The sequence below is a fragment of the Phocoena sinus genome, chromosome 1 (assembly GCF_008692025.1).
Source record: "Phocoena sinus isolate mPhoSin1 chromosome 1, mPhoSin1.pri, whole genome shotgun sequence".
In the NCBI taxonomy this organism is placed as follows: domain Eukaryota; kingdom Metazoa; phylum Chordata; class Mammalia; order Artiodactyla; family Phocoenidae; genus Phocoena; species Phocoena sinus.
The window spans coordinates 58,547,060-58,559,826 of NC_045763.1; the positions used below are offsets into that span (position 1 = coordinate 58,547,060).

The 12,767-nt window shown below is 42.8% G+C and overlaps 1 protein-coding gene and 1 long non-coding RNA gene across 5 annotated transcripts in view; one reads left to right on the forward strand and one right to left on the reverse strand.

Moving 5' to 3' along the window:
* Positions 1–12,515, forward strand: part of IL12RB2 (interleukin 12 receptor subunit beta 2) — an 80,678-nt gene extending 68,163 nt beyond the window's left edge. For 2 of the 4 annotated variants that reach the window (XM_032652646.1, XM_032652655.1), the window contains exons 13-16: positions 1,759–1,896; positions 4,668–4,758; positions 7,127–7,220; positions 11,542–12,515. In XM_032652646.1, coding sequence (XP_032508537.1) covers positions 1,759–1,896; positions 4,668–4,758; positions 7,127–7,220; positions 11,542–12,081 — 863 coding nt within the window. In that variant the 3' untranslated portion in view covers positions 12,082–12,515. The remainder of the gene's footprint in view (positions 1–1,758; positions 1,897–4,667; positions 4,759–7,126; positions 7,221–11,541) is intronic. The other 2 variants (XM_032652673.1, XM_032652663.1) reach the window with 1 other exon arrangement.
* Positions 6,905–12,109, reverse strand: LOC116764252. Its single transcript, XR_004352821.1, has 2 exons — positions 12,015–12,109; positions 6,905–10,654 (listed from the first exon to the last, which is right to left on the reverse strand). It is a non-coding gene; the product is annotated as an uncharacterized LOC116764252 (long non-coding RNA).
* Positions 12,516–12,767: the final 252 nt, after the last annotated feature.

A 12,767-nucleotide genomic window follows, 5' to 3' on the forward strand; every position in this document is an offset into this window, starting at 1 on the left:
TGGTGCCTTTGTCATTTAACCACCTTAAACCTAAAGTTTCAGATCCAAGAACAGAATGGCCTCCTTTATCTCTGCCAGAGATCACAGCCCAGACAAGGCAGCAGAACCAGTATTTCCTGCATGACTTCTTTCTTCCTTTACTCATCTCAACCTATTTGCCAACCAAACTGCTGACACCATCACCCTCCTCTTGGCTTCCCCCATAGTTTCTATTTTTATTCTTCAAATATACACATGTGCATGTATCTGCATTTACGTGTAAACTTTTTTGGCCCAACAGATCATTCAAACTCCTTCCCTTGTGTTCCAACGGCTCATTCACTCCTGGAGTTAAGGATGCCCTAACACAGTTGGACGACTGACTCCCTGATGCTCGCCTATGCTTTGCTGCAGCAAGATGAGCAGAAAGTCTCTCCCAAATTATTGTTTTAGTCCCCTGCCTTGGGAATAAGAGACATTTTAGTGTAATCATATAGCTGAAGTCTGTGCAAGCAATTTCATCAGGTTAAAGTAGGCTTGGGAATTTTCCACATGGTACTTTTTCTCAAAAGGATGTAAAATATAGAAATTGCTCTGATAGTCACAGCTGTTAAATGATCTGCTCAGGCCTCAGCTCCTTTGGGTGGAGTGGATGCAATAATACAGGGTTCCATCTTGCTGGTCACACATAGTAAGTAGGGGTCAGTGAGTGTAAGGGGTCTGTTTTCCCTACTAGATGGTGAACTCTTTGAGGCAGATTCTGTGCCTTGGTGCCTTGTCCAGGGCAGACACTCAATAAATATGTGTGACTGTTGAAATAAATTCAGTACACAGGGTCAAAATCTGACTTGCCCTGGGGTTTGTGAGACAGTAAATAATGTTGAGGCACAAAGTGCTGAGTTCTAGTTTCCACTTTGATCACCAGCACACACACAGGTCTGCTGAGCAAACCAGTAGGCTACACCTGTCAAAGCTCTTGCCTCGATTTTATAGCCCCCCTCAGTTTTTGAGAGGTCACTCCAAAACTCACACCCAGCAGAGCCCTGGAGGAGGAGACTGCCTATTTACTAAAGGCTACAGATATTCATATCTCTTGGAGGAAAAAAACAGCATAAACACATTGCTCAAAAACCAAAATCTTACTTGCTGAGAACCTGCAGGGGTGTTAAAAGCATAAAGAACTGACAGTCTAGCCTTGAACTACCAAAATAAATCTTAAGTACCATTGTTCTCATTTTTTAGATTTTATGTCAAATTGAAGCAGATCAATGATTAAACCCACTAAGACCAGTACCCAGAACTTACCAAAAAATAAAAAAGAAAGTCAGAATTAATAAATGTTACTAAATGTCTATTTCATTAATTGCTAAACTTAGCTTGCTTAAAAATCCCGTTGAAAATAATTTGTACATTTAATTTCCTCCCCAGGAGTTCTCAAATATACCTGATAAATGTCGGAAACATTATAGTCATAGGAAATAAAAGAAGTTAGTTACTACAGCTAAATAGTTTCAAAAGCAAAATAATAAAAATTCTTTGAAAAGATTTTACCACAGGAAAAAAATGTAATTCTTCTGATATGCTGTGAAGTGGTGCCTTCATAAATGACAGTGCCTAGGGCCTTTTAAAGTGTTAAGTATTAATGAATTAGGACTACTTTAAAGCAGCAATGTGCTTTTCTCTTTCAAATTAAATGAAGCATTAACAAATAAAAATGAGTAAGAGCCCACATTCAGATATTTCCTTTAATTTGTGCCTTAACCTTTATCTTTCTTTCAGAAATTCCCTATAGAGTCTCCCCAAATTCTCATCCCATAGACAGCCTGCGGTCCAGAGTGACATACATTCTATGGATGACAGCTCTGACAGCTGCTGGTGAAAGCCCCCAAGGAAATGAAAGAGAATTTTGTCTGCAAGGTAAGAACCACCCTTAGAGAGGGCAAGTCCACTGTGAATTCCTATACAGGATTATACTCCCACTACTTGCTATGGAGATTATCAGATTTTCTGTAATTCACTAATTACTTTCTTGCTGCTATATCTTTGCACTTGCTATTTCCTCTAACCACAGTGCCCTACCATTACATTGTCTGCTTGGAGACAGTGTCTACTCGTTTTTCTAAACTCAGCAAAAATGTTGCCCCCTCCAGAAAGCCTTCCCAAATGCACATCCATATTTCCTTCATAATGCGCTATACTTGACCCCTATTCAAAACTCTGAATCCAACAGGCAGGGACTAGTATCTGTTTAATCTCTATCATCAAGGTCTAGAATGGCAGCCAGCACACAGTACTTGTTAAATGAATATCTGTTCAATGAATGATGAGAATAATCCCCAAAATAATACAGCTACTGCATATCAGCTAGTTATGTGCCAGGCACGTGTTAAGCTCTTTGAATACTGCATTAGTTTGCTGGGGCTCTTGTAACAAAGTACCACAAACTGAGTGGCTTAAACAACAGAAATTCATTTCCTCACAGTTCTGGAGGCTGGAAGTCTGAGATCAAGGTGTCAACAGAGTTGGCTTCCTCCAAGGGCTGTGAGAGAATCTGTTCCACGCCTCTCACCTCGCGACTGGGGGCAATCTTTGGCATTCCTTGGTTTCTAGATCTCTACCTTCATCTCACTTAGAGTTTTCCTCGTGTGTTTCTCTTTGTTCAAAATTGCCCTTTTTACAAGGATACCAGTCATGTCAGGCTAGGGGCCACCCTACTCCAGCCTGACCTGTCTTAACTAATTACCTCTGCAATGACCCTATTTACAAATAAGGTCACTTTCTGAGGTACTTATTGAGTTAGAACTTCAATATATGAATTTTGGGGGTGGGAGGACACAATTCAACACATGTAACACATACGTTTACTCATTTAATCCTGCCCACGACCATGTAATGTGCCTGCTTTACACGCCTGTACCTGGCCATACTACCAGGCACTCAATATGAAATGAATAAAAGAATGAGAGATTATGCTGCCTTTTTACAGGTGTGAGGTACAAAAAGATTACCCAAGGTCTTAGAGGTGGCAAGTGGCAGAACTACAAATCAGACACAGATTTGAGTTTCTTAAGTTAAATTTGAGTATGTGACGAAGTGACCCAGCTAACATGAGTTTCTCTCCACTGGCTAAATTATGCTTTTCTCTCTGGCAGCCCCTGTTTGCATCTGCTCTAAGCATAAAACAAGCTGTTCTTGCTTCGTGACATGGAGTATCAAGTTAATCATTCAGGACTTTGTTGTTCTATGCCAGATACTCCTCCACTGGGAAAAGTGACAAGCCCTCTTCTCAAGCACTCCCATGAAAGTTAACTTGTGAGCAATTAATTGGACTAAGGACTCAGCATCTTTCTACTCCTGGTACCCCAGACTCGTCCCATCTGCCCAGAAAGAAAGGCAGATGCTAACGAAATGTCAGATTGTGCCGATTGTGTGGGGGTGGTAACAAGGTTTCCTGCATTAACTCCCCTGTTCAGCCCTGGGAAAAGCCCCTGTCACAGGGGCTAGCAGGTCTCTGGCCGCTAGTGGCCCCTGGTCACCCTCCCTCCCACCCTGTTCTTCACTCTATCAGAAGAATCTTTCTACAAGATCCCTGTTGCTGACATTCTACCTCCTGTTGCAACCCATCGGTGGTTCCCCACGGGCTTTCAAGCTAGAATTTAAACTGCTTTGTTACCAAGCCCTGCACGACCTGGTCCTGTTCATCCATCTAGCTTTGTTGTCTGTCGCATACTCATCATCCATACTGGAAAGCAAGACCAGACTGTTTGCGGTTGCTGAAGCACTTGCTCTTTCCTCCTTCCGCGCTTGCCGTCTAGGCTGCACTTCCCTAATTTGTCCACTTAGCCAACTCCTAGCCATCCAACTCTAAACTTTTGACATCCTGCCTTTTGGGAAACCTTCCTGAGCTGCTCGTGAAGCCATTTCCCATGCTGTTCTCTGTGACACAGCCTTGTACATGCTGTTTTTACATGTATCCCGTGGCATCATGGTTTACTGTTTACATGTTTACACATCTGTCTCCTGGACTGTCTTCAGAGCCCATGCCCCATTCATCTGTGTATTACAGCACCTAATCTGGCTTGTTACATGGTTTACATTCAATAAATGTTGGATGAATTAATGAAAACTTCCAACACGTAGTGAAATATTTACATGTCATAGGAAGGAATCAGAACAATTTCAAAGACCCTAGGTAGACAGAGGGCTTATCCAATGGTTTGGTAAAATTGATAGCTACCATTTCTTGAGGCCTCCTCTGTTCAAGTACATGGCTGTGCCCTTTAAATACACCATCTCTAATGTTCACAACAACCTGCAAGGTAGATGTCATCGTTCACCTTTTATAGATCAAGAATCTGAGGTCCACACATCAGTCAGCGGCAGAGTTAGGAATGGAATCCAGGGCTCCCAGTTCACAACCAGTGCTTTGTATACCACACTCCCTTTCTTTCTGCACCTATTAGAGGAAGAAGCCCTTGTAGGGCTGGAGCTCCTTCCTTGGAACCTTAGTATTGGCCCCTTTGGGCCCTTTCTTCCTTCTTCAATGGGCGAAAGAGAGTTGGCCTTGTTCCTGAGTCTAGCTATCCAGGAGCTGTGGGTAAAGCCCAGCGGGTTCACACAACAGTCAGTATTTAGAAATGTTCATTGACGATAACTCAGTCACAGGGTATGCTAACTTTTCGTTTCAGGTAAAGCCAATTGGAGCACATTTGTGGCACCAAGCATTTGCCTGGGTGTCATCATGGTGGGCGTTCTCTCAGTGCGTTGCTTCCGGCAAAAGTAAGCTCATTACACCTGCCAACTTTGGTAAAATTTTTTTTTTTCATATAATAGCTGTTGCTGCTATGGGTCAAAAAAATGGTTACTCTCCTACATCGCTGGTAGCACACTAAATGTATTCACCTTTTTGGGGTGACAGTATATGTTTAATTTTTAAAAATACTAAACATTTCACCTAGCAATTCCCATCTAACTATATCATAGGTATATACAGATATTTAGTGGCAACTATGTTCACTGAAGTATCGTTCATAGAAGGAAAACAATTTGAAGCAACCTAAATGCCTAACGATGTGGGATTGGTTAAATAAATCAGTATATTTCATGCTATTACTATACATTCATTAAAGATGGAGAAGAAAATTAAATGGTATGGATATTTGCTATGTTACATTTTAAAAAGCAAGTTGCAAAACATGTACTTTCATTTTTTAAAAATAGTGCATACACACATGCCCACAGACACGCAAGGTATATTAGTTAGCATTTAATTTGGTTGTATGTAACATAAAAATATGACAAATGAGCTAAGTTTCTCACCCAGGTAAAGTAAATAAACTCAGGTAACGGCTGGTGTAGGAGGTCCCCAGTCATCAGAGACCTAGGCTCCTTCTTTTTCTGCTTCACTATCCCGACATTAGCTTTCATCATCAAGTTCACCTCATGGTCCAATGGCTGCAGGAACTATGGTTATCATGCCTGCATTCTACAACTACAGGGAGAAGGGAGGTGCCCACACCCACCTTTTCAAGACACACGAAGAAGTCACACATGGCACTTTAGGTTACCTCTCATTAGCCAGAACTTGGTGAGGCAAGGAAGGCTTAAAACTGTGGCCTTTTAGCTGGGCTTATTGTTGTCCCAGTAAATCAGGGTCCCCTTTCTAAGAAAGAGGGGAAAATGGGTATTGGACGGCAGTTAATACTCTCTGCTCCAAGGACATACACTAAAATATTAATGGTGGTTATAACAGGGGATAGAATCATAGCGCTTTTAGTTCTATTTAACTGTATTTCCTAAAATTTCTTTAAACATGTATTATTTGGTAAAGAGAATTTTTAAAATGAGTTAGTTATTCAATAGTTTTCTTCAGATGTTGTGTAATATAGGAGAAGAGGTTAAAATAAAACTAGCTCAAAGTCATTCTACTAGTCATTGAACCTGTCTGAAATGTTTTCCATTTATTGAAGTTCCCCCATATGTGATAGATAATTCAAAGCAGAGCTCTCTTTAGGTAGACTTTGAAAAAGTTGAACTCAAAGAGTCAACTAGGATCACATGCATCCTCTCTTCAGGGAAATAGTATCAGTTAGGGTGGAGGCTTCTGCTGTTAAAAAAAAAAAAGAGCCCCCAAATATAGTGGCTTTAATAAAATAGCTCATTTTTCTCCCATATAATAGTTCTAAGGTATGTCATCCAGATTGGTTGGCAGCTCTGCTCCACACTGTCATTTAGGGATCGAATTGTCTTCCACTTTATTGGCCCACCATCCCTTGGGTACTTTCCTCATCTGCATGATCTATACTAGGTCACAGGTACCTCTGCTCACATTTCTTTGGAAAAAACCTAGTCACATGGCCTCATCTCTTGTTTCAAAGGGTTGAACACATCCCAGAAGCTTACTTTTCTTATTAAACAAAGTGTGTTAAAGCCAAGTCTTTAAAAATGCTTCATATTGGTCTTGAATTTTTAAAAAAAATAGTCAAAATAGTTAAGTCATATGCATATGAGAAACATTTTTAGGATTTTTTTCTTCCACATAATCAACTCACCTTAAAATATTTTCAAAAACCCAGAGATGTGGAAAGAAGAAATAAAAAGACCCTCTGATCACCAAATACAACTACTTTAATAGTTTGGATATTTCCATATTGGTATTTTTTTTTGGCATTTTTTTTAATTGGTTATGTCCAAGCTGTTTATACCACCTGTATCCCGTTTTACTTTGTTTTCATGACAAGCTCTTTATAAACATTCTAATTTACTAAATATAAATAGTAGTCTCCCCAAGGGTATCGACCATGTCCTCTTGTTTGCTGTTTTATCCCCAGCATGTGGCACTGTGCTGGTCATACATTAAGGATTCAATCAATGTTTGTTGAGTGAGTGTTTGGCTGCTTAGTGATAGCTAAACATCACACCGAGCAAAAGTTCCATAGTTTATTTAGCAAACCCTAAGTCGTTGCACCACGAGTCTTTATCATCTATCCAAACTTCACAGAAAACTAGTCCAGACTTGGATGATGCATCATCTTTCTCCTGCAGTGTTTACAGTTTACTCATTTGCATACCCCTACACTGAAGTCACTGTGCTTCCAGGCCACCGTGTGCCCACTTAACCAATGCCACTGTTTTCTTTTACCTGCAGGGTATTTGTTCTCCTTTTGGCCCTCAGACCTCAGTGGTGTAGCAAAGAAATTCCAGACCCAGCGAATAGCACTTGGGCCAAGAACTTTGTGGAGGTAAGGTATAAAGCCTTAGTGGTCAGTCGATGGGGTTCTGGTGATCAGTACATCTAAGTCTTTCATTGTAGTACAGGGAAACCCCGGTGGTTAGATCCTATGGATAAGCTGCTTATCACGAGTGCTAGGTTACCATCTGAGTCATCACTCCCATGCACAGGAATTTTCTGAAGCTTATGACCAAGACTAAAAGACCCATAACTTTTCATTCCTCTCTATGCCTTCTGTTCCTCTCCTCACCTCAACTCACTTCAAAAGAAATTTTAAAAGCAAATATATTTGCCAAGCACTAGTCTGAGCATTGGCTCATCCAAATTCAAGAGCACTGAAGCTTTACTGTGATGTTCCCCGTCCTGTGTGAGCACAGAACAGATAAATAGAGCCCAGACTATTTTGGTCTTGGCAGGAAGCCAGTAAGTCATTCCATTGTGCAAGGAAAAGGTTTGAAGGCAGGAGAGGTTGCTCAGCTGGCAGAGGAGCATGCTGGGAGTAAAGGACACGCAGGGAGCGGCTGACACAGTCCTAGGAGGGAAGAGCAGCTCACAGCGGGCAGCAGGGTCTGTCTCTGACGGAGGGTCTTGAAGGGGAGGAGAGGGGTGTCCACATTCTTCCCATCACCCGGCGCCTTGGCAGCCCCGCACTCTCGCATCATATAGCCCTCCTCCTCCAAGATTCTTCTCTTCGGTCACCCATGCCTCATCCAGAAGCCAGTGGTACCAGCCGCCTCTCAGAGAAAGAGCTGGTCCCAGCCATGTCTGTCTCCGTAGGAAGTTAAGTCACCGCAGTTTAATGCCTTTGAAATAAGGCCACCTCTGCCACTTACTATGTCAATGACCCTTGAGCGCTTGCCCGATGACACGAGCCTTAGTTTCATCCTCCGTAAGATAGGAATTGACAGTATCTCTCATATATATTGTTGTGAAGACTAAGTAAGATGCCATGTAAAGCACACGGCTCATACAAGGCAAAGATCATTCATTTTCTTCCCAGGAAGATTTACACTTGAAGTCTCCTCTCTCTATTGAGGAGTTTTGTTGCTGTTAAGTTACAGTAGCAAGAACAGTATAATAATAACAGTATATGTATGTGCGTGTATATGTCGTATATATGATAGATGTTTGATATATATTTGATTATACATGACATATAATTATATATGATATACAACAGTATTACATAATAATATATTTACATTTATATATACACATAACATACATTACTTTCTCTATGCCAGGCACTTAAAAAAAAATTTTCATGCATTAACACCTAATCTGTACAACAGCTTTATGAGATTGTAATATTATTATCCCCATTTTTCAGATGAGGAAAGTGAGGGACAGAGGACTCAGTAACTTGCCCAGTGTTAGTCAGCTAGTAAGTGGACCCTGGATTCACATACAAGCAGGATGTGCTGTCCTCCATTATACTATACGTTCTAAAAGATCTTAAGCACAGGGTGAGGGGTGTGTTTCCAGCAGTCAAAACCTCTGAGCTGAACAGACTAACTCAAGAGGTGTTCACACACTGGGCCCTCACTTGGTGGCAATATTGTGATGACCTATGGGAAGGCACTCAATAAGGATGCCACTGCTAGTATTAGAGGGGATTCAGGTACCAGGAACTGAATCAACTGAGCTCTAAGATCTCTCTCTTCCAATGCGGAGATTCCACAGTCCCATGTCCTAAAAGCCTGAAATAGCACAGTGAGAAGCAGCTCTGGGTCAGTCGCTGACACCTGGCTCCCAAGCTGGTAGCTGTGGCATCATGGCCTCTATTTGCCACTGCCTGGACATGAGGGGATACAGAGGCATGCAGAGCCACTGAAGAGCCCATAAAAGCCTAGAAGAGATGCTGAGAAAGACAAAGAGTTAGAGAAAGTAACACGTGGAAAAAGTAACAGAAATTGCCATACACATGCCCAAAGTTGTACAGTATGAGTATGTTCACTGCAGCATTATAAACAGAAGCCATAACGTAACCGGCCACCAGGGGGCTAGGTTAAACATTTGGGTATATCTGTACAACAGGATGTTATGCAACTACTAAAAAAAAATGAGATCTGTATGTGTCTAACATCTCTAATATATTTAAAAGTGAAAAAAAGCAAAGTTTGTACTAATTGTCTAAAGTGGGTTCTCATTTGTATAAAAAGATGATTTTATACACACACACACAATCTCCAACATGTGCACAGGATATTTCTGGAAGCCTAAATATGAAACTGATAATGGTGGTTGCCTTTGGGGAGGCAGCTGTAGGCATGAAGCCCACTTAATTTTTATTACAAATTCCCTTTGAACTTAAAATTTTTGTTTTACAAAACTATGTGCATATATTTCTTTTGCAAAAATAACCAGTAAATTAGAAAATTAAAAAAAAAATTAAACATGCCATCTATGATGGCCTTGTGGCAGCCTCAGAACCCCATGTCACTTGACCCTTGAAGGGGTAAACTGTTTTTAAAGACCCAAACTGCTCTCCTGGTGACAGGCTGGGGCAGACATCAGAAACACAACAGTCTTTCACCTCCAACAAAATGTGCTTTAAGTTCTCAGACTGTACATCCCCCTACCACTTCTTAAAATGTGGCTAAAAAGCCATGGGTCTTAAAGCTGTAGAGGAAAAGGCCCAGTCATAAAGGGGATCACTGGGATGTTATCTATTTTGAGCTTGTAAAAGCTTAAAATAGTTTCCATGATGTACCTGAGTTATTAGTGGTCCAAGACGCCTTGCCCCAGGACTTGTCAGCCAGGGGGGCTGCTTTGTAAAAGCTCTGAGGAACAGCCTCTATTGATACTGCCAGAGCTTTCAAGAAGGCAGAGCCTCGCACTGTGAAAACAACGTGATCCTTATCCAGTGAGATCTCTTCCATAGCAGTGGTCTCAGCACTTAGGCCGCTGCCAGTCACGTTCCAAGCCACACCAATGTGCCAGGGCCAGTTTGCATAGCAATAGGGAAAAAGCAGGCTCCCGAAAGAAAAGTACACACGTACCCTCTGGCTGCTCAGCGCCCTTTGCAGAAGTCTACCCTAAGACAGCATCGTCATTCACTTTGGGGACAATTGCCATGCTCAAGGCAAGGGTGGGGACATCAGAGGCCAGTCCAAACCAAACCATTCTTGCACAACTTGGCATCCGACAGATGAGGGATCCAAAGGCCAGACAAGTAGACTGAGTTTTCCCAAGCTGTAGAGTCTCCGAGTTGGGACTAGTCCTCAGGGTTTGCCCTGTCCTAATGCTATTTTTTGTTATTCTCCTCCTCCCTTAAGGCATGGTCCCTACTTGCAGATAGCTTACAGACATGTTAAAAAAAAAAAAAAAGTGACAGCATAAAGCTTCTTGTGCTAAGAACCTAACAGGTGGCTTCTTTGCTGTTGTAGGAATCCAGTGGAGGGAACAGTCACTAGGGGCTTCATGAAAGCAGGCTTTGGAGATCTGTTTCAGAAAGATCAAGCAGTCAGCATAAAACATAGTTTCAAGGACGTAAAGAGAGCCCAATAAAGCCTGTAAAAAGAAATGTTAATAAAGTGCTTGAACTTGACTCAGGAATCAGTAATAAGTTTGGAAAGGAAAGATATGACACTGAAGAGCTGGTAACTAATTAGATGTCGAGAAAGACAAAGCAAGAAAAGTTAACAACTGAAATTAGCTGTAGGGAAGAAAGGATGAACATCATTTCCAAAAGTTATTCCAGAGGGTTCTTTCTTATGAGCATAACTGACAAGGATACTACCCTGACAAAAAACCTTCAGTAGTTGTATCAAAGCCCAAAGTCTTTAGCATCCCATAAAAGTCCCTTCAACATGTGACCTCCTTCTATTTCTGAAGCCTCAGTGTGTCTGTCCTAAGAAAGAACTAGCAGGTTCCAGAATAGACCAATTCTCCTTGCCCACCACCTCCTTACCTGGAAAATACTATACATCTCTCAGGATTCAGCCCTAGTGTGACCCTTTTAAGTTCTTCTGTGCCTCATCCCCAGACAGATGCAAGCTCAGCCCTTCCTTTGCACACCCTCGTACCCTCTCTGCTAGAGGAAAAGCAGCTGGTGCAGTTTGACTCACCAGAAACAAGTCTAGTTGAAGGTTGAGCAGGGTAGTGAATCGCTCACTGGCTGGGGTTGAGAGGAGTCCACGGCTCCTGCCTGCCTGCCTCCCCAGCAATGTTAACTGATTCTCTTACCTCACAAAGTAAAGGCCCACAGTGTTCCACCTCAAGCTGACTAGGCAGTGCAGGCTGCCAGGCCTTTTGGAACCCTGGAGAAGTCGGTCGTCATGGCTACTCACTCAACATAGCCACATGAGTTTCTTCCTCCCCTTTCTCAGGAGAAGACGCAGCTGGCCTTGGATAGGCTCCTGACAGACTGTCCCACTCCCGAGGAACCTGAGACCCTGGTCATCAACAAAGTCCTTCACCAAGTGACCCCAGCCTTCAGACGTTCCCATCACCCCAACTGGCCAGAAAAGGGACAAGGAGTCCAAGGTCACTATACCTCTGAGGAAGACACAGGATACAGTGCCTCGAGCCCCCCACCTCCGAGAGCTCTCACAGCAGAGACAGGACAAGGGGTGGATCTGTACAAGGTGCTGGGGAGCAAGGGCCCCGACTCAACACCGGGAAACCCAGCCAGCCCCTCGACAGTCCTCCCAGTGGACTACCTTCCTGCCCATGAAGGCTACTTACCCTCCAACATAGATTATCTCCCTTCACATGAGCCTCCCATAACTGACCCTCAGGAAGAACTGCCTCGGCACATCTCTCTTTCCATTTTCCCCTCGAGTTCCCTTCACCCACTCACCTTCTCCTGTGGTGAGAAGCTGACTCTGGATCAGTTAAAGATGAGGTGTGGCTCCCTCATGCTCTGAGTGGCAAAGCTTGAAGTTTGGAAAGTCGATGTGCCTCCACGTGGCACAGTGTGCCCCATCTCCCCAGCCACCTGCTCCAGTGGTTGTTACGTCTGGGTGCTACCATCAGGTCTGGTTGCAGCTAGAGGGCAGGCAAGCCAACTCAGGGTGAATCTCATCTCAAGATACCTCATCTTGCCTTCTCCAGAGCCTTAAGATCACATCCTCTGCTGTGTGGACCTAGAGACTCCAATCTGGGTTCCTGCAACTTTCTTGGCTATGTTGGCCAGAAAGGAGAAAGGCAAGAGTGGAAACCAAAACTCTTACTAGCAATGGCAGACAGTCCAGAGGACCATTCATCCAACAGCTATTTACTGTTGACCCTGAATAATGTTTGAGCTGCATGGGTCCACCTATATACAGATTTTTTTTAATAATAAATTCTACAGTACTACATGATCCATTGCTGGATGAGCCCATGGATGCAGAACCACAGATGAGGAAGGCCAGCTAAAAGTTATATGCAGATTCTCAACTGCACGGGGGAGTTGGCACCCCAACCCCCACATCGTTTAAGGGTCAACTTATAAAGCAGCTACTACAAACCAGGTCTTATGTCTAGATCAGTACCGTCCAATAGGCCTGAGATAGAAATGTGAACATGTATAGCTGCCCTGTTTGATCCAACAGATACTAACCACATTGGC